The sequence below is a fragment of the Osmerus mordax genome, chromosome 27 (genome assembly GCF_038355195.1).
Source record: "Osmerus mordax isolate fOsmMor3 chromosome 27, fOsmMor3.pri, whole genome shotgun sequence".
Classification (NCBI taxonomy): domain Eukaryota; kingdom Metazoa; phylum Chordata; class Actinopteri; order Osmeriformes; family Osmeridae; genus Osmerus; species Osmerus mordax.
The window spans coordinates 5,850,232-5,874,464 of NC_090076.1; the positions used below are offsets into that span (position 1 = coordinate 5,850,232).

General features: G+C 56.4%; 1 protein-coding gene across 1 annotated transcript in view; it reads left to right on the forward strand.

The window, feature by feature from the left end:
* Positions 1–24,180, forward strand: part of szt2 (SZT2 subunit of KICSTOR complex) — a gene marked incomplete at its 3' end in the record, with an annotated part of 40,701 nt that extends 16,521 nt beyond the window's left edge. The window contains 33 exon segments of the mRNA XM_067230303.1: positions 288–426; positions 548–664; positions 762–831; positions 1,000–1,185; positions 1,287–1,559; positions 1,807–2,041; positions 2,914–2,988; positions 3,163–3,301; positions 4,273–4,408; positions 4,547–4,667; positions 5,506–5,658; positions 5,905–6,007; positions 6,142–6,256; positions 6,533–6,620; positions 7,489–7,607; positions 7,763–7,927; positions 8,261–8,345; positions 13,294–13,467; positions 14,144–14,335; positions 14,454–14,647; positions 14,854–15,020; positions 15,131–15,228; positions 15,548–15,680; positions 16,010–16,137; positions 16,747–16,794; positions 17,872–17,973; positions 17,976–17,992; positions 18,520–18,573; positions 18,576–18,691; positions 21,556–21,769; positions 21,772–21,841; positions 22,417–22,496; positions 24,052–24,180. Coding sequence (XP_067086404.1) covers positions 288–426; positions 548–664; positions 762–831; positions 1,000–1,185; positions 1,287–1,559; positions 1,807–2,041; positions 2,914–2,988; positions 3,163–3,301; positions 4,273–4,408; positions 4,547–4,667; positions 5,506–5,658; positions 5,905–6,007; positions 6,142–6,256; positions 6,533–6,620; positions 7,489–7,607; positions 7,763–7,927; positions 8,261–8,345; positions 13,294–13,467; positions 14,144–14,335; positions 14,454–14,647; positions 14,854–15,020; positions 15,131–15,228; positions 15,548–15,680; positions 16,010–16,137; positions 16,747–16,794; positions 17,872–17,973; positions 17,976–17,992; positions 18,520–18,573; positions 18,576–18,691; positions 21,556–21,769; positions 21,772–21,841; positions 22,417–22,496; positions 24,052–24,180 — 4,235 coding nt within the window.
* Between the last annotated feature and the right edge of the window lie 53 nt (positions 24,181–24,233).

Below are 24,233 nucleotides of genomic sequence, written 5' to 3' on the forward strand. Positions count from 1 at the left end.
ACACATATACACACACACACACACACATACGTACATACATGGATACTGTACCTACATACTTAGGCACGCAGACACACTCACACACACTTCAATAACAGCATACCCTCACCACTACCCCAGTCACACACACACACACACAAGTACCCCCCCCTAGCACACACACCGGACCACCCTCACAGCGCTGGAAGGTTGTATTGTGAGTGCACGAGCGTGAGCACGAACCGCACGTGACCCGGTACGACGTGCGTCGTCCCCGACGCTCCCCCCCCCCCCCCCCCCCCCCGCAGGCGAGGTCATCGCCTGTCTGGAGAACGCCGAGTCGCTCCAGACGGTGGACCTGAACGAGCTCTCCGTCACCCTGGACATCTTCGTCCTGACCCTGCCGCTGGAGATCGAGGGCATGGCCTCGGACTTCCACCACAACAGGTGAGAGCGGAGAGGGGTGGAAAGCTGCGGAGCGCAGCCGCGAGCGTGTTCGCGGGGCCCGTTTCCCCCGGCGACAGCGCTTAACGGGGGGGGGGGGACGCGCCCCGCTGTGTCTCTTTAGGTACACGTCGGAGAGCAGCGTGTCGCTCAACCGCTCGCCGGGACAGCCCTCGTCCTACCGCTCCGACGAGGAGCTGATGGGGACCCTGGACGGCCTGAGGGGGGTCGGCGTGGACGGGTGAGTGTGGGGGGAGAGGGGAAGGGTGGGGGGCGTGGTGGTGGTGATGCTCCCTGCGTCTGTCCTCACTCGGCTGCCGTGGGTTTTTCTTTCACAGGGTCTCTGGGGGTCCCCTGGCCAAGCTGCCTGTCCCCCACAAACTAGCCGTGCTGGCCACCATGGATGAGGTGAGGCCACGCCTCCAAATACACCCTAGACCCCACCCACCCCCCTTCCTCTTCCTTAACGATACCACAGGGACCCGTTTCAGCCTAGGAGGTGCTTCCTTATCCAACTTCTGTCCCCCCCTGTTTCTCCCCCACCCACCCCCTGTTCCCCCCCCCCCCCGGGGTCAGATCCGCTGGCTGCTGGAGGACGAGATTGTGTCGGCGCTGCGCCACTCGCGGCTCATCGGCGCCGCCACGCTGCAGAAGGTGGCGAACCACGTGTTCCGCTCGGGCGGCCGGCCGCGCTGCCACTGCGAGGTCGTGCCCCTGCAGTTCGTCTTCGGGCCCGAGCAGTCCCTGGAGAAGTTCAAAGAGGTAACCGGGGGGGGGAGGTGGAGGTGGGGGTGCATTTTGGGGCGGGGGTGCATTCTGAGTCAGAGCTCGCAACACCACTCTCCCCCCCCGTCGTCTGCTAGGAGTTCCGCAGGATGTCCTTCCCGGGCTACCTGATCAACGGCGAGCAGGACAACTTCCACTACGTGTCCCTCAGCCGGCTGCACCCCCGCCGGATCCAGGCCGCCCGGCGCCTCTCCGAGAGGCAGCCCGGGGGCGGGGCCTCCCTGCCGCCGCCCGCCAATCCCTGCCCCGGCGGGGAGGACGGCGGCGCCAGGGCTCCGGCCAATCAGGTCGCGACCGGGAAAGGGCCGGAAGGGGAGGCGGATGTGGAGAAGACGGAGACCGACAGTGAGGTTCGTCACACGACAAGGATGTCATCAAGAAACAAACAATGTATTTTAAAGTAAACAGATGTATTTTCTTTAGTATTACCGTCAGAAAAAGTTGAAGATGGAACCTTTTATCCTGTATAAGAATGAAACTGTGTTCGGCAGACTTGATAGATTCATATTTCAGACAATTAAACCCTTTGCCAGGGGGAAATGTAAAGCTTCGTGTGGCCCTGCTACCCCTGTACGACCCCGCCCCCCTCTCCTCCAGGTGCAGGGAGAGGACAAGCAGCAGGCTGGACCCGCCTCCGGAGACACCGGCGCCGACCCGGAGCCCGGGGACCCGACCAGGGCCGACCAGGAGGACGGCCGACCCCCCCAGGCCGGCGCCGCCCCCCACCTCCAGCCCGGCGGCAGCACGGAGAGGCCCCCGCCCGAGCACACCTCGCCCCCCAAGACCCCGTCCGCCGTCAGCCTGGCCGAGTCGCTGCAGTCCACCACACACAGTGAGTCGGCGCTTACGCACGCCATCGCCATTAGGGGACTCAAAGGGAGACTGGGCACACTTACTCACGAGGATGGTATTTCTATAATTACGCTTAATTCTCGGAGCGGAGGAATTCAACCATTAATATGCTCACACGCCAGTATCTTTTATATTGATTTTTTTTGCAGCTAGTTACGCTAATAACCGCTCATTACTGGTTGTGTGTGCGCGCACTGATTTGTTGAGCCGGGCTGAGTGTGCGCGTGGGCTCGCAACGACGTGTGTGGCCCGCTGCGACCTAGCGTGTTCTCCCGCGACTGGAGGGATAGGATTTCAGGCATCATCGGCTCCTCGACGGCGTGCCGCCTGGAGCGTGTGTGTGTGCGTGTGCGCGTTTGAACCCGAGCGACCGCGTCGCCGCCGGGCGTCGGTGAGGAGGGTGTGAGTCATCCACTCACTCCCCCCCCCCGCCCCGCCCCTCCCCTCCCCCGACTGAGGTTGCAACTTTACCGCATGTTCCACCCCCAGGCTGTTTCTCTCTCTCTCTCTCCCCTCTCTCTCTCTCTCTCCCCCCTCCTCCTCCTCCTCCTCTCCAAGAACCAACAGGCCCCGGCTCCCGCTGCTGACAGGATACAACATGACGCCCCCCCTCCACCTCTCTGCCGCCCAGACCACTCCATCACTGCCCCACACGCCCCCCAAGCCTCAACAGAACCCTGGCCACCAGCCCCCCGGGGGGGGGGGGGGGGGGGGGGCAGGGAGGCAGGGAGGAGGGGGGGGGTCTGTTTGGTTGCTTGACAGGCCGGCTGGTGTGAAGCTTGTCGTTCCCTCTGGGTTTTGATGGATGTGGACTGGTCTCGGTGGCGTGTAAACACAAGCTTTCTCCCCTAGGCAGCGGGAGGCTGCGGCCCAGTCGACACCAGAGTGTGGTCTCCAGTCAGGGCAGCATGGACTCCGACATGCTAGGTAACGGATATGATGATGATGATGATGATGATGGTAACAGTGACCGTGGCTGCAGGCATCAATCACGACCGCGGCGTCGATACCGACCGCAATGTCAACACCGACCATGTCATCAATCTGCTGACCTGGCAGTCTCACCTCCCCGTGTGCGTGTGTGTGTGTGCGTGCGTCCAGGCTACGACGGCGGCAGCAGCGACTCGGAGTGCGAGAGCCCCACCCCGGACGAGCAGGACTCCCTGAGTCCTCTCATGCCCGACTTCTGGCTCATTGTGAAGATCCACCAGGACAGGGTGGAGGTCTACTCCCACACCAGGTGAGGGGACAGGGGTGGAGGTCTACTCCCACACCAGGTGAGGGGGCAGGGTGGAGGTCTACTCCCACACCAGGTGAGGGGACAGGGGTGGAGGTCTACTCCCACACCAGGTGAGGGGGCAGGGTGGAGGTCTACTCCCACACCAGGTGAGGGGACAGGGGTGGAGGTCTACTCCCACACCAGGTGAGGGGACAGGGGTGGAGGTCTACTCCAACACCAGGTGAGGGGACAGGGTGGAGGTCTACTCCCACACCAGGTGAGGGGACAGGGGTGGAGGTCTACTCCAACACCAGGTGAGGGGACAGGGTGGAGGTCTACTCCCACACCAGGTGAGGGGGCAGGGTGGAGGTCTACTCCCACACCAGGTGAGGGGGCAGGGTGGAGGTCTACTCCAACACCAGGTGAGGGGACAGGGTGGAGGTCTACTCCCACACCAGGTGAGGGGACAGGGGTGGAGGTCTACTCCCACACCAGGTGAGGGGACAGGGTGGAGGTCTACTCCCACACCAGGTGAGGGGGCAGGGTGGAGGTCTACTCCCACACCAGGTGAGGGGACAGGGGTGGAGGTCTACTCCCACACCAGGTGAGGGGACAGGGGTGGAGGTCTACTCCCACACCCAGGTGAGGGGACAGGGTGGAGGTCTACTCCCACACCAGGTGAGGGGACAGGGGTGGAGGTCTACTCCCTCACCAGGTGAGGGGACAGGGGTGGAGGTCTACTCCCACACCAGGTGAGGGGACAGGGGTGGAGGTCTACTCCCACACCAGGTGAGGGGACAGGGGTGGAGGTCTACTCCCACACCAGGTGAGGGGACAGGGTGGAGGTCTACTCCCACACCAGGTGAGGGGACAGGGGTGGAGGTCCACCCCCCCCCCCCCCTTTCCCTCCGGGAATGGGGGGGGGGGGGGGGGGGCATTTTGTTAAAGTAACCTTTGACCTGACTTCCCCCCCCCCCCCCCCCCCCCCCCAGGAGCTTCAACGAGGGGAAGGAGGACTGCGGCGGGGAGGCTGCGAAGGAGGAGGAAGAGGAGGAGGTGCCAGAGTACCTGCGCCTTCACCAGATGGTGGTGCGCAAGATCGGGGAGATCTGCCGCGTGGTCAACCAGGTAAGACCCCCCACCCTCCCCCTCCAGCTTTCTCTAGCTCCCCCCCCCTCTTCTTCTTCTCCTCTCCCGTAACGTGTGTCCCCCCCCCTCTTCTTCTTCTCCTCTCCCGTAACGTGCGTCTCCCCCCCCCCCCCCCAGCGCCTCCTGCTGCAGGACCTGCACGACAGCCACGTGTGCAACTCCCTGCTGGTGGCCGAGAGCGAGGAGGACATCTGGAAGAACGAGTCTCTGTACAGGCAGAGGCAGGCCACCTCCGACGGTCAGTCCACACGCACGCACGCACACGCGCACACAGTTAGACCAACCACCACACACACACACAGGTTATAGAGTGAATACAACTTCCTGCATACAGAAATTATGCAGTCACACTTGTTTTTATTATACAGTATAGATATATATTCTATATATATATATATATAGTAGTTTCACACAGTAGTTTCTATATTTTATTTGATGTTTTTACACATGAGGGCTTTAACATCTATTATTTTTGGCGTCTCCATAAAGTTCCAGGTGAGTGGGACAGAGCGCGTGCCCTTGGCACCTCCCAGTCCGTCATTGCGCCGAGTTAATAACGCGTCCCAGTTCCTCAGCCCCCCCCCCCCCGCCGCCATAATGGAGGACGATCAATAAGGGGGCCGAGCAGAAGGCGGGCGCAGGGCATGTATGCAAGGTTACCGGGGAGAGCATCCGTGACGGGCTGGGGGGGAGGGGGGGGAAAATGCCTCGCCGGAGCAGAGGGGATCGCCATTATATTCACTTTCATCCTTTATGGCGAGCCGTTAAGACAGAATTACCCGCGTTAATTCCCTAATATCTCTGATTGTTCTGCTCCAGCGTGTGGAAATGAATTGAATCCTGGTTGGGGGGGGGGGGGGGGTTGCTGGGTCATTAATGTGTGTGTGTGTGTGGTGTTCCTTTGCTGGCGTCACGCTGAAATGCTTCCCCTGTTGTTAGGTTTGTTAATAGCCTCTGCCCTCCTCTCCCCTCCCCCCCCTCTCTCTCTCCTCCCTCTCTTTGCCATCATTCTCCCTCCTTTCCATCCATCTTTTCCCCTCCCCTCCCCCCCCCCCCCTTCCCCCTCCCCCACACAGACTACACCTCGGAGGAGAGCTACCAGCCGCGGGACTACCTCGCCGCCACCATGCAGTTCATCCCGGGCCACTTTGCCTGCGACGTGGTGTGGAGCACCATCATCCACATCCACCCGCGCCTCAAGATGGGGCCCAACATGGGGGTGTCAAGGGGTGAGCGACGCTGCAGCGACGGACGGGGTCGGAAAAACGCACGGCCGCGCGCCCGTGCGTTTTGGGCCCCGTTCCGTCAGTGCAACGCCGCTCACCCCTGGTCCCGCCCCCCCCCCCCGCATTCGCCTCTCTCGGCCCGCGCCGAGGTCCCCTTCCTTCCTCGTTTTTCTGATCATCCCTGCCCTTTCTTCGTCCGCTCAGCCCCGCGTGTGCTCTCTCTCTGTCCCCCCCCCCCCCCCCCCGCAGCCATCCAGGCCCTGCGCTCGGTGCTCAACGCCTTCTGCGTGGTCAACCGGAAGAACATGTTCGTCTACCAGGAGCGCACCACCAAGTCGGTCTTCTACCTCAGGTCCGCCCCCCTCCTACTCCCTCCCCCCTCCCCTTCCCTCGCCATGCTGCATCATGGGATAGGCAAGACTCGAGCGTCGCCACAGGTGGACGTTTAAGCTTCCCCCCCCCCCCTCTCTTTTTTTGCTTCACCAGGCTCTCCGAGACGTCCCAGGCAGGGAAACCTTCGGAGCCGGAGGGCTACCTCCACGCCCCTCGCTCCGTGAGCCTGGCGCGCAGCCAGGAGCCCCTCTTCTCCGAGGACCTCGCGGTACGTGGGGGGCCCGCCGTTGATTTATTTTTTGTCCCCCCCCGCCACCGCCGCGGCCCTGAGCGGCCATTAGTCTCTGCTTGGTGTCACCCATAGACGGATGGTGTCACCGACGATGGATTTATCTGCTGGCCTCAGAGCTGACGAAGCACACCTGTCCTTGGAGGTGGTGGTGGCTGGGGGGGGGGGGGCAGAGATTGTTAAATGTCTCAACTGTCAAATGTCCTTCAGCCATCTGAGGTGTGTGTGTGTGTGTGTGATGTGTTCATCCCTCAGGCGTCCAGATCGTCCCTCGAGGGCTCCCGGCCCGTTGGGCAGGTGGACAAGCACATCCTGCTGCTGGTTCATGGCGTCGGCAGCGCTGGTAAGACACGGGGAGACCGGCCGTGATGTTTGGGAACTGTGTTTTTTTTTTCTTCTACGACTGTATTCTGTCAATGTCTATTTATTTATTTGTTTATTTTAATGGCTGTTGCAAAATAAGAGCCGTTTTTGGATTGACAGGCATCCGGGAGTATTTTGACAACGGGTATTCTGGAGTTTTCCAACCAGCTCTCAGTGCGTTTCCATTTAATGTGCTCTCGCTGTCCGCTTCCTGGTTGAGTGATGGGCGCGAGATGAAACTGCTGATTCATTTAGGGAGGGATTGGCGTGTGAACGCTGCAGTGCCTCCGGCGGCCTGCTAGATGGCACTGTTGCTCCGGCCGTCTGTCCCATTGTCCTGGCTCCCATTACGTCAGCCTTTCCCCCGCCCGCAACTTCTGAGATGAACAACGAAAGAGACCCCCCCCCCCCCCCACCCAAAAAAATTCTGTCACTCCACACGCACACACAGAAACTCGTTCTTTTTTTAACTTCTTTTGTTTTCAAAGATTCGAAGTTTTACCCGACGCGTGTACAGTATGTGTTTTTCCACGCGTCAGCTCCAGCTTCCCGACACCTCGCGAAGCGCTGCTTTGCATAAACGTGTCAGATGGAGACACACCACCGAGATATCGTCTGTCAACAACATTCCCGCCATTTAGAAAGGAGGCCGCGTCAGAATTCGCAGCTCGACTAACTTCCACCCACGTCCCAGTGTTCCTGAGATAAAGCCCCCCCCCACTTCCCCCCTCTCTGTCTCTCGTTCCTTTTATTGGTCTCTCTACCTCTCGTTGGACCAGCTGCTCTCCCTCCCCCAGGGTTAACCTCCCATGTGTGTGTGTGTGTGTGTGTCCCCTCCTGGTCGGCAGGTCCGGAGATCACGGACGAGCTGGTGAAGGTGCTGCGGAAGCGTCTGGACGAGACCACCCTGGACATCATCACCGTCATGCTGGTCAGGAACTGCAAGCTGACCCCGGCCGACGTGGAGGTGCGGAGCGAGGGTTCCCCCGGAAACGCAAAACAACCCCCCCCCCCCCCCCCCCCCCCCCCCCTCAGTCCTTGGGCGATGGTACTAGTTGAGCTCGTCTAGAGCTGCGTTCGCTATGGGGCTGCATTAGATGTTAACCCCCTTCTCCCCCACAGTTCATCCAGCCGTCGGGCTGCCCGGCCACGGAGGTGATGGAGTTCGTCCTGCCCCCGTACTCCCTGCCCTGGCTGTCGGCCGTGGGCCACTACCTCCGGCAGAACCTGCTCATCTTCCTCCACGTCCCCAAGTACACCGACAGCAACATCGAGCACCACTTCAAGGTAGATCCGGGGGGGGGGGGGGGTGCGTGGCGTGGCGGACCCCTGGGATGACAGATCGGCCTCGCCGCTGCTCGGGGATGGGGTCTCTTCCTAAAGGATGATCGACGACCCCGTGGGTTTCCTGACGTTTAGCGTGTTTGATGCAATTCCGTAGCGAGCAGAGGCTTACAAAGGCGGGGGGGAAATCCGTCCCTAGACAGAGCTAACCTCGATCCCCACCGATGTCCAGTCGTTTGACATGTCTTGTTTTTGCTCTCTTAAAAAAAAAAAAAAAGTGCTGACTTCTATATTTCTTCTTTTTTTCTTTTTTTTACTGGGCTAATTCCTCCACAGCACTACTTCCATTTCAGCAGCGAGTTGCCTGACTCTGATATCTACCTCTACAACAAGCCTGGGGGCCAGGGGACTGGAGGGAAAGGTAATCACATTCTCCCGGCTCAGCATGGCTCTGACGTCACGCCGCACCATCCCTTCCACTCTGTATTTTCCTCTCCCCCTCCTTCCCATTCTCTCTCTTTTCCTCCATCCTCTCTCTCCTTCTCTCTCTCTCTCTCTCTCTCTCTCTCTCTCTCTCACTCTTCCTCCCTCTCTCTCTCACATGCTCTCTTTCTCGCTCTCTCCACCTTCTCTCTCTCTCTCTCGTCTCTCTCTCACACACTCTCTCTTCTCTCTCTCTCACACGCTCTCTCTCTCGTCTCTCTCTCACACACTCTCTTCTCTCTCTCTCACACGCTCTCTCTCTCTCTTTTCTCTCTCACACACTCTCTTCTCTCTCACACACTCTCTCTCTCTCTCTCACACGCTCTCTCTCTCTCTCTCTCTCTCTCTCACACACACTCTCTCTCTCGTCTCTCTCTCACACACACTCTCTCTCTCGTCTCTTTCTCACACACTCTATCTCTCTCTCGTCTCTCTCTCACACACTCTCTCTTCTCTCTCTCTCACACGCTCTCTCTCTCTCTTCTCTCTCTCACACACTCTCTCTCTCACACGCTCTCTCTCTTCTCTCTTCTCTCTCACGCGCTCTCTCTCTCTCTCTCTTCTCTCTCTCCTCTCTCAGTACAGCTCGGTCTCTGTTCTCACCCACTGGTTGATTGGTATCCATTTGCAGTCCACGTAGCCCTCCCTAAATCTAATTCACCACCAGAGCGTGTGCCTCTATAATTAGATACCTGTGCCTTGTTTACCGTTTTGAAATCATTTATTTCTTTTCTTGTTTTTCCCCCTCCTCCTCCCCATCGTCACTGTCTGTGTTTTTCCTCTCTGTCCGTTTTAGCTGACTTGGAGATATTATGGGCTGTGCTGACAGGCCGTTTCCCTATTCCAACCTCCCACGTTCGACACTGAGCTAATTATCCACCGCCTTGCATAGCTAATAAATACTATGCTTGTTTCCCATGTTCTGGCCTTAGACCGTTCTGAATTCCGATGAACAGTGTCGTCTTTTCTTTCCCCTAAAGTAACTTTCTCTCAAACGGTCCTACTCGCAAATAGGTGCCCGGGCCAGCTGAGGCTAGCCAGAAGAACTGTCATCACGTACATCCATTAGTTGGAGAATAAGATGTAGCTGTTCGGTTTCGGTTACGACCATACATTGAGCTCACTGTTGTTCGTTAGCTAACAAGCGGCGACAGCTCGAGTCAATTACTCCTCCGGAAGATTCTTCCGCTTCCACCGCCGTACCTCCATGACGCACGAGTCAAGAGTGGCCTTTGGCTGCTTGTTACACTTTTAAAAACATAGGTTGGCAAGGATCACTCTGTTCTTGCGTTGTTTGTTTGTTTTTTTTATTGCAAGTAAAGGGGACAAAGCTCTGGCGTTCTCATTCCCATTAATTGGATGAGTTGCACAACAAGGCGCTTCAGCCGTGTGATATCGCTTGATCCCTTGCCTGGTGCGCGATAATTATGTCAGGTGCAGACAGTGAGGTTTGTTTTGGCTAGCCGGCAAGCTCCTCTTGCCCTGGTGTTTCCTGCCTGCTCATTAAGAGACTGTTTCCCACGTTAATCTGCGTTTGCAAAAAGCGCAACACCCACAGCAACCGAATCCGAGGGTGTTTTTTTGACTGTAAATTATATGGTTTTGAGCTGCTACTGATAATACATGTTATAAGGCTATGAAAATATGTAAAAAGTGTCATTACATTTTTTACATATCTTTACACCTTCACAGAAATACTTACGATGTATGTTAAAGACCAACAATTGATTAACTTTATACAAAAGGAATAAGTGCTTTTGATGTTTTCCAGTTCAGTAAAAATGTTCTTACTCAGTGAGAAAAATACAGTCTGTCTTGGGCTTGAAGTGCATTGAAGTCTGGTTGAATGTCTGAGGTAGATATGCGAAGGAGAGCTGACAGGTGATAATCAGGGTCTGCAGCAAACCATCAGCGGCCCGGACCCACTGCATCAGTCAAGTTCTTGTCGGCCGATTTTTCCGTGTGTTTAGTCCCGTAGTGCCGATTCAAAGCCTTCAACACAGCGAACTCTCTCCAAAACTCTACATGAAGGGAGTCAGGTGGCTGAGCGGTGAGGGAATCGGGCTAGTAATCCGAAGGTTGCCAGTTCGATTCCCGGTCATGCCAACTGACGTTGTGTCCTTGGGCAAGGCACTTCACCCTGCTTGCCTCGGGGGAATGTCCCTGTACTTACTGTAAGTCGCTCTGGATAAGAGCTGCTAAATGACTAAATGTAATGTAAATGTACATTCTGTATCAACCTTTCATTTTTGACCGTGAGTGGGCATTTTCGAGGGCTAACCAACAGCTTACTCAGTGTCCTGTCGGTGAGGCTGCGTAAACGCACATACGTAAATCGCCTGATCACTGTAGTCTTCAGCACTACAGATTTCCTACCTCTCAATACATTCATTTATTTATTCTTAATTTTGGATTTACCTCACGCGGGCCGGACTGGGACAGCCAAATGCCCAGGTCTGTTCTAAACCATGACACATATAGCAGAACTGCAGATGAAGACTTGGATTCTGGATTTTGGCTGGTGACAGTGGGGAAATGATTGAAATGTGATTTAAATGTTACTTGTTGGACAGTCTTCATAACACATGTTATATAACTCAAAGTATGTTAGGTATACTTAACATACTTTGATCTTACACCCACAACTGATGTTCACAGAGATCCTAAGTTATACATAAACTAGGGTGACCAGACGTTCTCTTTTACCCGGACGTCCTCTTTTCCAGACCTAAAAATGCGGGATTTTGTGTTTCTCTGGGTCTTTCGCAAACTTTTACGCCCTTACAAGTGTGGGAAAGGGTATCTCCACCTTCCACCGTCCTGCGCGAGCTCAGACTGTAGAGAGAACTGTCATTTTGATCAGATAGTGCGGCATGCAATACACGACCAGCACCCCCCCACCCCTCGACGCGACGAAGTGTCCTCTTTTTCACAAACTCAAATCTGGTCACCCTAACAGAAACCATCAAGACCTCATAGGGAAAGCCCAGAAATAACACCTTCCGTAGCATGTCACTGCTCTCAGCCGGACTCCAGTAACCATGCCGACGTTGACCCCCGCCCTGTGTGTTGTGGCTGTCTCTGTCGTCGACCTCAGGTACCATGTCGGAGCTCGTTCACCAACTCTTTCCACCCTCCCAGTTCCAAGGTATCGCCCACCCGTCACCAACCCACTCCACCCCCCCCCCCAGCCTGTATGCTTCCCCCCCGTCCCGTCCTCCCCGAGCACTTTCAATCCATCGCTTTCATTTTTGCCGTGCTTTTTTCCGATGACGGTTGACCTCGCATTACCTGGAGTAATTAGTCCAGTGGATGGATATATTTGAGTTTGACCTTTGACCCCCCCGGCATGAGTTATTTCCAGTGCATGCAGAGTGGTGTGGTTGTGTTTCTCCGTGTCGTGGCCAGCGCGCTCTTGCTGTTAAACTTGAATGAGTTCTTGATTGCCTTACGCCTCAGTTACATTGACCTCGGAATATTAAGAGGTTCTGTTCAATGAGAAATACAATGACGCATAAGTAAATGTGTTTTTTTTTTCCCAGTAATAGCATTCGGCCAACATAATCACGGACCATTAGGCGGTGGTATTTACAGTGGTGTTGATTAGGCCCATTAAAGACTTTTGCCTTGCTTCACAGTTAACCGGTATGATTTAGCCGTGAACTTGGAATGGCATTTCTCCCTTCTTTTGTAGCGAAAGCGTTTTGATACGTTCCTTTTGGGAAATTGACTTTGCCATCAGGGTTTTTCAGAGGACAGCTATAATACCCTCATGCCTGTCAATGTAAATTTTGCTTTATTCAGTCTCCGGGACACTTTGAACATGTCAACCTGGTCTTGTCTGTCTGGAGGAGTTGAAATTCTTGGATAACCTTAAAAGTAATTGACTTCCTGGGCGCCCGGCTCCACAAGGGAACACCGTGGCCTCGTCTTGTAGATTGAGTTCCATCAGTTCTGAACCGCCATGTTTTTTTCTGGCTTGGGCTATTAGAGCACTTTTGTAGCAATCAGCGGCCTCATTGCCCCAGCTGACACGGTCAAGCGTCATGGCCGGGCCTGGCAGGCGTCGCAGCCTTGCTCAGCCTAGCGCGGAGGAAGAGAGAGCAGAGGAACGGATGGAGTGAAGTGTACTGGACTCCTGCACACTGAGCTAAATCTGTTTTGTAAAGCCTGCCAGGTGACGGCGCAGCCAGCCAAAACCTATAAAGCCTGCTAAACCAGCCAGAGGAAAATGGAGTCCAGCTCTGAGCTAACCGCTAAAGGGCAAACACATCGACTCTCTCAGAGTCTTCGCTCACGAGTAACCTTGCTCCGGGAGAAAAGGAAAACCGCGTGATGAGCGGGGCCCGGGTAGTTGGCAGATGACACCAGCCCATTGTCGACTGCGTCGGCGTCAGGTCCTGCGCCGCATGATCGCGGCGAGCCCCGGCCCGCCGCTGATTTATACCCGGTGATTTCTGTAATGCATCTGCGTCTCCCTGCCTCGTAGCCAGGTAGAGCCGGCGATCAATCACGCCGCACGCATGCCACTGCTCGCTAATGGTGCGCGCTAATAGCCCCTTGCCGTATCAAACCAAACACGGGCGCGAGTGGATCCGCGGCGATATTATTTAATGCAGGTGTCATGTGCGGTGAAGAATGCGCGCACGGTGCAGGTTTTTATGGGACTAGCAGATGACGCCGAGGCCCATCGCCCGCGTCAAAAGGCAAGGTGTCTCGTTTGACGACTTTCGCACATCAACTGTGTCGTCGTATTAAGGTCATGCTATGTTAATCCAGATTTATGCGATGGCACGTCATGTAAAAGAACAGTTGTTTTTATGCTTTTATAAATAGTCTCCACTCTTCAGCTTGAGTTGAATCTTTTTTTTTTGTTTTTTTTCCAGGTATCGCCTGCATCGCCCTGTCATTCGTGGACTCCCAAGGTCGCCCCCTTCAGGTGCCCGCCCAGGATTGCACCACGGCACTGCGGGGGGACCTTTCCACCATCCCCTTCGAACCCGACCAGTTTGATGCCCTCACAACCGTTGTCAAGGTGGAGTCCAACAACCTGAGCTCAGGTAAACACCACTGTGGCTGAAGAGTTATGACGACGCGTTTTTTGATGACTGGGGGGATCCTGCCAACATCCTGCCCTGCATTCCTCACTTCTATTTTCAAATGCAATATTTAGCGGGTGCAGTTTCAAAGACGGATTCATTAATAAACAGTGCAGTAAGTCATGGGTAACAGTCTAACTCTAAATGAGATGCTAAGTCACCTTGGATTGGACTTGTAAATCTGTCTGTATAATGAAGGCTGGAGCAGTGTTGCAAGGGTTTTAATTTCCTCTTCATATGGAATTGCGTTTCTCAAAGTGACATTGAGTGTAAGAACAGTAAATCAAAATGAACTTTCTTTTTTTTTTTGGGGGGGGGGGGGGGGGGGGGGGTCCAAGAAGTTCATCAAATTATTTGTGAGCAATAAAACGCTCTTGTGTTATTCTTATTTTTGGATTTGCATAAAAGCTTTTAATTGGCAAATATGATATATCTCCCCCACTGATTGAGAAGAGGGAATTAATTTAGCCAGCACGTCTGCTGGTTGTTGTGGAGCCTACATCGTAATTAGCGCTGCACCTGTGTCAGACCCACACCAGTTTCCCCCGGCAGCGCGGGCGGGAGCATGGACAAGATGTGCCTGGAACATTCTCCGCGGCTAGCCCACCGGTCAACGGCGCTCCTCTCTCCCACACAGGGCCGCAGACGCGCGTTCGTTTCGACATCTGGGAGCAGGGCAACGTCAGCCCGCTGCAACTGACGGACAAGCTGCGCGGGGCGCTGCGCCACGCCCTCTGTGACGTCGTCATGGAGACGAGGGTCCTGCCCCACCCCCTGTGCCTGGAGGTGTTCTGCGCCACGTCGGGCGTCCCCAAAGAGGAGACCAACGGTGAGGCAGCCTCTGGCGTCGGTCACGGTCGTCGTACCTCGGGGGGAGGGTGGGGGGAGGGTCGTTCGTAATCGTGGGGGCGGGTTTTGACAGGCTTGCCCCGCCCACCTCTCTGCAGGCGTCCCCGCCCCTCCGTCCGAGGCGAAGGACAGTCCCAGGCGACGCAGCGGCTCGCGGAGCGTCCGGAACAGTCCGGCCCCCATCACCCTGGCCCCCGTCCCGGTGAACACCGCCCCCACCACGGGTCCCAGCACCCCCGAGTCCACCACGCCCACCGGCAAGACCACACGCCGCAGCTTCTGGGAAATACTGGTCAGTTTTCCACCCCCAAAAGAACTACGAAAAATTGTCAATAAACAAAAACATCATAAATAACAATAAAGAGACCCACAGTAAGGTAATGCTGTCTGAACACGCCATCTCAAGCCCTAATGTCGCCACGACTACCAAGGTGCGGGTTTGAGTTCGAGGGGGCCCATCCATTTGCTCATTTATTGGTGACCCCCCCCCGCCCGCAGAGCAAGCCGGAACCTTCCGAACTCGGGAGCCCCAAAACCACGGACGACATCGTCCAGGAGCGAGGAGAGGAGGGTCGGGCGGCGCGCAGGAGGCACAAGACGGAGAGCGTGAAGCAGCAGTGGAGCCAGGAGAGGGCCGTGGCCGTGGAGCTGGAGCAGGCCCAGAGGTCAGACAGGAGCCAGGAGGGGGGAAACTGGGGCTTGAAAGGGGCCGATGGAGGGGAGACAACACCGAGCAATATGATTTGATTTGTGTGTGTGTGTGTGTTTGGCGCAGGAGACATGTATCTCAGCTGGAGGAAGGGGACCTTGGGACTCTGAACCCCCTGTACCAGGTCACCTGTCAGCCCTGGATCGCCTTCATGACCAGACTTGGTGAGCGCTCCTCCCCCTTTCTCGCTCTCCTCCTCCCCTCCCCTAACCTTTTCTCCCTTCTCCTCTCCTCCTCCTCCTCCCCTCCCCTGGCCTCTCCTATCCTCTGCTCTCCTCTCCTCCCTTCTCCTCCTCCCCGCCCCGCCCCTCCCCTGCCCCCTTCTCCTCATCTCTGCCAGTTTGGAGAGGAGGCCTAATAGAAAAGATTGTGTCTCCTCCTCGTGAAAGGGTTTTCCCGTTTTCAAGGTTCTCTAATTTTCGCCATCTCTCTCTTTCTCCCTCTCGCGCTCTTCCTCCTTTCACCGGGGGCACTCGTAAACAGGATGCCCCTCCATTCAGCAGTGCACGGCCGAAATTGCCTCCCAATTCCTGCTGCCTTCCATCCTGACGGAGATTGTCAATTTGGTCACTTCCCTGGCCAATGACACCACGGTGAAGGTGTTTGAGAAGACGAGGTGAGTCGTCGCTTCCCCCCCCCCCCCCCCGGCTGGAAATATCGTGTTTATCCACTTTTCCTTCTTTTCAAGATTTCCCCCCAAACATTTTTGCGTTTCGCCCGATGCATTTACATTTAGTCATTTAGCAGACGCTCTTATCCAGAGCGACTTACAGTAAGTGCAGGGACATTCCCCCCGAGGCAAGTAGGGTGAAGTGCCTTGCCCAAGGACACAACGTCATTTTGCACGGCCGGGAATCGAACCGGCAACCTTCTGATCAATAGCCCGACTCCCTAACCCCTCACCCATCTGACCCCCGATGCGCCTCTCTTTGGTCCTTCCCCCAGCTTCCCCCAGGGAGACGTGTTCGTCCCCTCGCCTCACATCCAACACCTCAGCCAGCCGCCCGCCTCCTCGCGAAGCTTCATCCTCATTGGACGGAACTTCCACCAATGGCACTGCAGCAGCGAACAAGGTACGCGACATCGCCCCGGGTGCCACTTCTCTTTTTGCGATCGTCCTTTTTGTGCATTTAACTGACATCACTGGGACATTTTCCAAAAGAGATACCGGTGTGAACAAATGTCCTGAGCCAACCCCCTCTTGACTACATGTAGGCCCACAGTGGGAAGATATTGGGATTCAGCCAACGTTGATTTGTGGATCTTTCTTTTGAAATCATTGGAGTGTGCCCATGGAACCTAATTCCTTTGCGCATAACCAAATACCATATCTTAGCCGTCTCCCGAATCAAGTGCTGGCACTGCAGTTAGTCCTAACCTTTCCTTCCCTCGGCTTTGCTGTACTGACGGCATGCTAATCGCTACACCTCTGTAAATGACGACAGCAGACGGGTGAAGGGCCGCTCCACTGTTTGTTTTCCGAGCTTAATGTGTCGTGCTCTTCCTGCCAACTGCGCTTGAGTGTTTTGTTGTCGTCTTGTTCCTTATAACCCCCCCCAAAGTGTTCTGTTTCCTTTGCGAAGCATCGCTCTGTAGCTGCTAGCTGAGTTTGTCTGTTAGCTGCCGTGTCACTGTCGGTGCCCTGCCGTGCTGTGTGTGTGCTCATCTCTGTTTGCCCACAGAAGACAGTTCAGATGAGGAAAACATCGCTGTGCTTAGTAGGTTCACACGTAAGTTTCCTTCCCCGTTCCAGCCGGCCAGACCAGAGCATTTGGTGATGGGATTTTTGGTTTCCGGCTCTCGTTGGCCTGCTTTTTAAATTTCATTTGAGTTTTGTATGCTGTTTTCTACAATTTGTATGCTATCGCTGTTTCACTTCATGTGTCCTCCACTGTAGTTAATGGAACGGTGGTTGGGTTTCGAGAAGGCTGTCACCTGTTAAACCTGAAACGCTTATGGTGGCAATTTTTCCGAAATGTAGATTCCAATCTGTGCCCTCCGTCTGGGCTCTCGGCCCTGAAGTTCGTTCCTAATACACAAAATCCCGACAATCTATCCACTGGAAAATGATTAAACTCTTACTAATGATTGTAAACAGACTTCCTCAAGTAACTTCATAATAACACACGCCTTGTTAATTGTTCTTCATAGCCCACCCCGGAAGAAAATTAAGAGCGCACTTGTTTCGATGTTTCCCGTTCCACCCGAGTCTGAAATTAGGTTTCAATTTCACTTCCCCACATATCCTATTTCTCGACCCTAGTGAACGACTGCAATTTTCGCTCTGCAATTTTCCCCAGTCGAGCCGAGACTGTTCGGAGAAAAGGAAATGCTTTTCTTTTCTTATTTCTTCCCCCCTTTCTCCTCGCTCTAAAAGCAAAGAGGCTAGCCCCCCTCGCAAGCTCCTCAGAAGATCTTTGAATAATTGTATGGAGCCAGCCCCAGGGCTTAGAAAGCCTGCTGAGCCTTTCCTCTCTATGTACTTAATGAGAACCATTTATGATTTTTATCTTAATAGCTTCATTCTCCAAGCCACTTCGCCCCAACCGTAGGGCGCTGTCCATTTAATCATGTACTTTATGGTAAATAAGACATAAAAGGGACCTTTTTGAAGCTATTAGTAGCCCGACCCCACCCCCTTCCGCGCACCCTCTCGCGTTAACCTGATTGTCGGCGTGCGGGGGCCGGCGCTTATCTTAGCACGCCTTGTCCCTCTTGGCGTCCGTTGCGGTGTGTCCTCTGCCGAAAGCTCAGCCGGACTCCTCTCACCGTCCCCCCTCACCCCGTCTCCTCGTCAGTCTGTCCAGCCCACAAAGGTTTCCAGCGCTTCGAGGCCCTGGAGCAGAGCGAGTGGCTGGGCCCCGGGCCGGCCTGCAGGGGGGCGGCCCCCCGCCAGAGGTTCCTTCTCATCACATCCTGGACAAGACGGTGAGAGGGGGGTTTGAGGAAACGTGGGAGGTGTGTGTTGGGGGGGGGGGGGGGGGGTCGAGCTGTTTTCCAGGTTTATTTTTTCTTCTTTGGGGGGTCTCTCTCACCCGCCGGAGGGGCTGACAAAAACACTTGAACTCCCGAGAAGACGTGGAAATGTATTTGTGTGTTTTTTTTTGGGTGGGGGGGGGGGGAAGCTGGTAGAGGTGTCTCGCCGTTTGCCAAGAGCGTGAAAGGCGCTGAGAACCGGAGATGGGCGATGTTTTGAGTAACAACACACAAGGGAGACGAGGTTTAGGCCTGAGATAACAGATCCTTTGAAACATCTTTTTGATATTCATTGCTAGATCTCTGCCGATGGTAAAACTGCTGCGGGGAGGATTTCAGATTTGAGCAACTGAGACATAAACACATAAACACCTTGCCCTCTCATCAGCTCTACTAATAGGAAATGATGAACAGGGGCTTGCGTGCGGTCTTAAGTGCTATAACGGTCGTTTTCCCTCGGCTTCGGTCTGCCCTGGTAGGTGACTCTGCACACCTATAACTGGTCGGTGGACCTGGGGGCGTGCCTGAACCGGGGGCCCTGGTGCGCCTGGTGCAGTGGCAGAACGCCCGGGCGCACGTGGTGCACTGCCTGCTCAACCAGAAGATGGGCCTCTTCCACCACTGCTGCTTCTCCGACCCGCCGGCGCACGACGATCCCAGAGCAGGTGAGGCCCTCCACCCCCTCCCTGCGTCCCGTCCCCCCCCTCTCTCTCCCCCCTCCCTGCGGCGTCCACCCCCCTTTCCCCCCCCCCCCCCCTCTCACTGCCGCACCTCACACTGACATACGCTCTCTAACACACACGCGCACGCAGTACGGTGGCGTTCGCGCGCCTCCGGGTTCGCATTCGTCCCCGCTCAGCTCACAGATGGTTCGAAAGGGAGGGAGGGGGGGGGTTGTGTTTCGGTCGTTTGACACCGATGGCTCAGGTGAAGTCAGGGCCTGTCAGGGCGGCATCTGGCCCGGGCAGGATTTGACGAGGCCGAGCCAGACCTGGAGGGCCCGTGTCCAGGCACAGCTGTCCCTGCCTGAGGGGAGGGGGGGGGGGGTGGGGGGGGGGAGGGGTAGGGGGGGGGTTCAGTCCACGCTAGCAGGTACTTGACCTGCTTGTCCTCCCACCACCGGCCTCCGTCCACTCCCAACAGCGCGAGCACGATTCCCCTCCCCCATTTGTCACCACTCTTTGCGATACCCCGTTTATCACCAAATCCCCTCCGCAGAGTGGCGCCCCTCCACCTCCTCCGCGTCACACAGCGGTGGGTGTGTACCTGCTGTCGGCCCCGCTATTTACATCTCCGTCTGAGGGGGGGAAGCGTCTCCGGCGTGACCCCGGCACAGCGGAGGGCCGGGAACAACAGCGACCCGTCGGCACAAACGCCCGCTTCCCGCTGAGGGAGGACGGCTCGTCGTGATTGGTCCCCCCCCCCGCTCGGTGCCGTGCGAGTCGTGAGGGTGTCGATGGATTCCGAGACTCTGGTGGAGTCAATAGCTGGCGTTTTGGGGGTGGCGAGGTCTTCCGAGTAAACAGGCAGGCTCTCCCCCCCCCCCCCTTCTCCTCCCCCTCACCTGTTCGGTCAGTTCCCTCTGCTTCAGCCCGGGCCCGTCTCTCTCCTTCCTCGTTTTACTTCTCTCCATCCTATCGTTTTTTACCTCTCTCTCCCCTCCCCCGACACATGGTAGGAGAGACCGCTGGCAGGGCCTTTGACTACCTGCCCGCTGTTGTTCATTTCAATAGCCCCAGGTCAAACCCAGAAAAACCCCTATCATGTCAGTGCAGAAAGCGCCGGAATGCAAGAGGGGGATGGTGGACTAGGAGGCTTTTTCAAAGTATTTTTCTTATTCTGCCGATTAATATTTACTCCTTTCCCCCCTTTTGAAGATGCCACAAGGAGAATTGCAAAGCCAGTTGGTGTTTTCAAAGCGAAACTGCTTTGGTCAAAAATGCCTGGTTTGTTTGAAGCCTTCATCAACAATCCCTTTCTGATTCTGTTAATGATCTTTTGTTTGAAAAAAAACTTGGGATCAAAAGCAGATCTATACCGTAGGTTCGAATGACAACAGACAGCTGTGGAAAAAATTCAATAGGCCCCCGACGGCACAGCTGCTCGGCTGCGCCGCGTTGTGTTTCCTCGGCCCGCAACCGCTGACGCACAGCGTGTCTGAAATCCAATTTGTCATCTACAAATCGCACGCGAAACGTCTTCGCCCTCTTTCGTCGTAGCGCGGCCCGAACCAAACGGCAAGACAAGTGCAAAGAAAGATCCAAAACTTTTCCCTTTGCCGCTCGGCGCCACCCCCCCCCCCCCCCAGTCTTAATCACGCAACGGCTAACGAGCGCGGACAGAAGGCCGAGGCAGAGCGGCGGAAAATTTGCCCGCGCCGCGCGTCATCTGTCGTGCTGATGACGAGCGGTGTCGGGGGGGGGGGGCACCCGTGCCCAGTCTGCCCCCCCCTCCCCCGCCCCCCAGGACACACGGAGCCCTGCCACACTGGGGCATCTGGGCCCTCTTGCCCAGTGCCCCCACCCCCCCCCACGGTGCTGCCCAGCAGCCAATAAGCTGCTCTGCCAAGCACACTTGCCCCGCCTCCCCCCCCTCCCCCGGGGACGGACAAGGACGTATTAGTGCCGCAGTGCCAGAGAGGGTAGAGAGTAGCTTCATCTGCTCTTCAGGGAGATAGGCTTATCTCCATATTGGATTTTGCCGCATTGAGGAATGTTCTCTGCAAACTAAGTCCTGCTTTGTGTGACCTCCAAAATGGATCGTACACGGGGGTTTTAGACCGCCGCTTCGTTGTTCGGCGGATTTGATGCTCCTGGTTCTATTCCGCGCGTTCAATCTACCTGCCACTCTGGTGTCCCAAACATTTATTGCGGCAAGAAATATGGTGTTGAGAGGGTTATTGAATTTAATTGTAGATTGTCCAATATTAAATTCATAAAAAGAAAAAAAAAAAACGCTTGAGACCCTATAGCTTTTGATTTGTTCCAGGCACACTTTAATAATAAAAGTTTCCCGAATTCTTGGGCTGAATTTACTTGTCTAATAACGTCTACCAAATTCCGCAGACGCGCCCTGGTTCTCCCTCCCTCCCTCACGCTGCCTCTCCCTCCCTCCCTCACGGCTGCCTCTTCCTCCTCCCCCTTTCCTCCTCACGCTGCCTCTTCCTCCCTCCCTCCACGGCTGCCTCTTCCTCCCTCCCCTCCCTCATGCTGCCTCTTCCTCCCTCCCTCACGCTGCCTCTTCCTCCCTCCCTCCCTCACAGCTGCCTCTCCCTCCCTCACGCTGCCTCTCCCTCCCTCCCTCACCGCCCTGCCCCTCCCTCCCTCACGCTGCCTCTTCCTCCCCTCCCTCCCTCACGCTGCCTCTTCCTCCCCTCCCTCCCTCACGCTGCCTCTTCCTCCCTCCCTCCCTCACGCTGCCTCTTCCTCCCTCCCTCACGCTGCCTCTTCCTCCCTCCCTCACGCTGCCTCTTCCTCCCTCCCTCACGCTGCCTCTTCCTCCCTCCCTCACGCTGCCTCTTCCTCCCCGCAGGAGCCCAACCCTTTCCTGAACGCCACCACGGAGCCCGACGCCCTGCTGAAGAGCCCCCAGCCCCCCGTCCCCAGCAAGGAGCAGGGCCGCCTGGGCTCCTCCTCCGCCCGCATCCTGGCCCCCCTGCACTTCCCCTCGGAGCTGGTCCCGTTCGACGAGGCCCTGAGGGACGTGGGAGCGTGCCGGCCCCTGGCCGCGCCCAGGACGTGGCGGACCTGGTCGCCCGGCACGGCGTCCAGCTCCTGGAGGTCAAGGCGGCCGAGAGGAGAGGTCAGAGTTGAGCCGACCCCCCCCCCCCCCTCCGCGCCTCTGTCGTGTGTGTGTGTGTCCCCCCGGGCGCACACGAAATCTCCCGCACCTATGTTTAGCGGTGTCTATGTTTTTTTTTTTTTTATTATTTGCACGTCTGCAATTGGTCCGACGTCCTGTCAATCAAAGTGACAGGAAGTGACCCGACCCCTCACGTTAACCCTAGCCTCATTTGTTACCTTTCTAGCCTCATTGAAAGTAGCTAGACTTCCTATTGTGTCCTGAACACCGTGAGTCTACAGTAAGCTAGAGGGACTTGCTTTTAGGCGTAGCTGCTGTTAGCATTCGACACGGTGACAACCCACTGAGCTGCACGTCCAGACAGGCAAGACACAGAGACAACCCTTCCTGGGTGTTATTGATTGAGGAGCCAGGGGCTAGTTAGACAGGCAGGGGAGAGGCGCATGGCTCAAGGCCTGACAGGCGCACTGAGGGATGGGGAGATGGAGACGGCGGCCCTGGGCCACGCTCGCCCGTGTGACGTTCCTGTGTTTGTGTGGCTTCATCTCCCCCCCCCCCCCCTCCCCCGCTGACAGAAATGGAGAAACAGATGAAGATTGAGAACCTGTTTGTGACTTGGCAACAGAGGTCAGCGCAGTCCAACATGCCCATTTCGGTAAGTACCCCGGCCAGTTTACCCATTAAACACCCACGAGACACACACACATACACACACACGCCCCAGCACGCGAAAAGAGGCATAGCCATAGCGCGCAAGAATGACTCGCATCCAAATCCCGCCGCAAACACATTTGTCAATGTGGGGGAACCCGCTGATGCCGATGCTAGCCTGCACAGCCAACAGATCCATTGCAGCCACGAGAAGAAAAGCGTTGCATACACACACCGCCTTGATTGACCCCGTGCCACGTCTCCGCTTGGGGGACCAGCGGTGAAGTCAAATGAACATTCCGACTCATTAACAGAGGTTTGGAAAGGACGAAAACACTCGGAGAGCTCTGAGGTGGAGAGAGCGTTGGGGGCCAGCCTGAAATGCAAGCTACGCCGGAAACTCCAACAGAGACGCTGTTTCCTCGGGCCTAGGTCTTTTCACTTTTGACTATTGGCGAAATGGACCGAAAAAAAAATGCATTTTTTTCGAATTTGAACGCGTTATTTCCGTGGAAGAGAGAGACAAGAAAAAGAAAGGGGGAAAAAAACACCTTCTGGTTACCAATATGGATTTTTGTTTATCCATATGCAAGACCTACATAAATTATGAGACCATCTGGTGCAGCGGGGGGGGAGAGAGAGACCGACCAGTCATGGCCCCGTATACAGGGGAAGATCATGTAACTCCCGTTATGGTCTGTGTAGCTCGGCGTCGCCTGTCTGGGTGCGGCCTTGCAACACCGCGCTGCAGCCGTCTCCCCTCACACTCCAAACCCTCTCTCTGAACCTAATGAGCTGGCAGCTGACGGCACCAGCCTGGGTTCCACGCGCGTGCCCTCGCCCCTTCTCCCTCGCTCTCTCGCTCTTGTCTCTCTCACTCTCTCGCTCTGTCTCTCTGCTTTCAATCCCCCCCCTCTCTCTCACTCTCTCGCTCTGTCTCTCTGCTTTCACATCCCCCCCCCCCTCTCTCTCTCTCTCTCTCTCTCTCTCTCTCTGTCTCTCTGATTTCTCTTCCCCCCTCTCTCTCTCTCTCTCTCTCCCTCTCTCACACTCTCGCTCTCCCTCCCTTCCCCGCCGCGTGTCACCCGTCACCACGGCGAGCTCACCATCACCGCTCTGCCAGACGGCTGTCCTCTTGGCTGCCCCCCTCTTAGCCCTGCCTCCCCTCAGCCTCGCCTGCCCGCCCCTCTGCCTAACTGGCTGTCTCCCCAGTGGGGGGGTCCCGTCCCCCGTCCCCCAGGAGGGCATCTTCCCCCCCCCCCAAGGCAAATGTCCCCTGTTATGTCTGTGGTGTGCCGGCCGGTCCCCTTGACGGATGAGTCAGTGTGCGCTCCCACTCTCCGTTCTCTCCCCCCCCCCCCGCTGTCGCCGAGTCCCCCCGGCGACAGCTCCGTAGATAGCGAGGGACATTTAGCAGAGGCGCCATAGATACGCGAACAGGAGCCGACGCGCCGGAACGTTCCGTCAACTCAGATCGCGCCGCTCGTCGGCTCAATAAAGGACGACCCCCCCCCGTCGGTTCTCTCTTCGGGTGACTGACCCCCCCGTGTGTCCCCCAGGCGGGCGACCTGGACACCCTGAAGCAGTCGTCCAGGCTGGTGCACTACTGCGCCACGCCCCTCCTCTTCGACCCCGTCCTCCGCAGGCAGCTGCAGGAGGAGCAGACCACGCTGCCTCCCCAGCTCAAGGTTAGTCCTGCGCCGTCCCGTCCCCCACACACACACACACACACACACACACA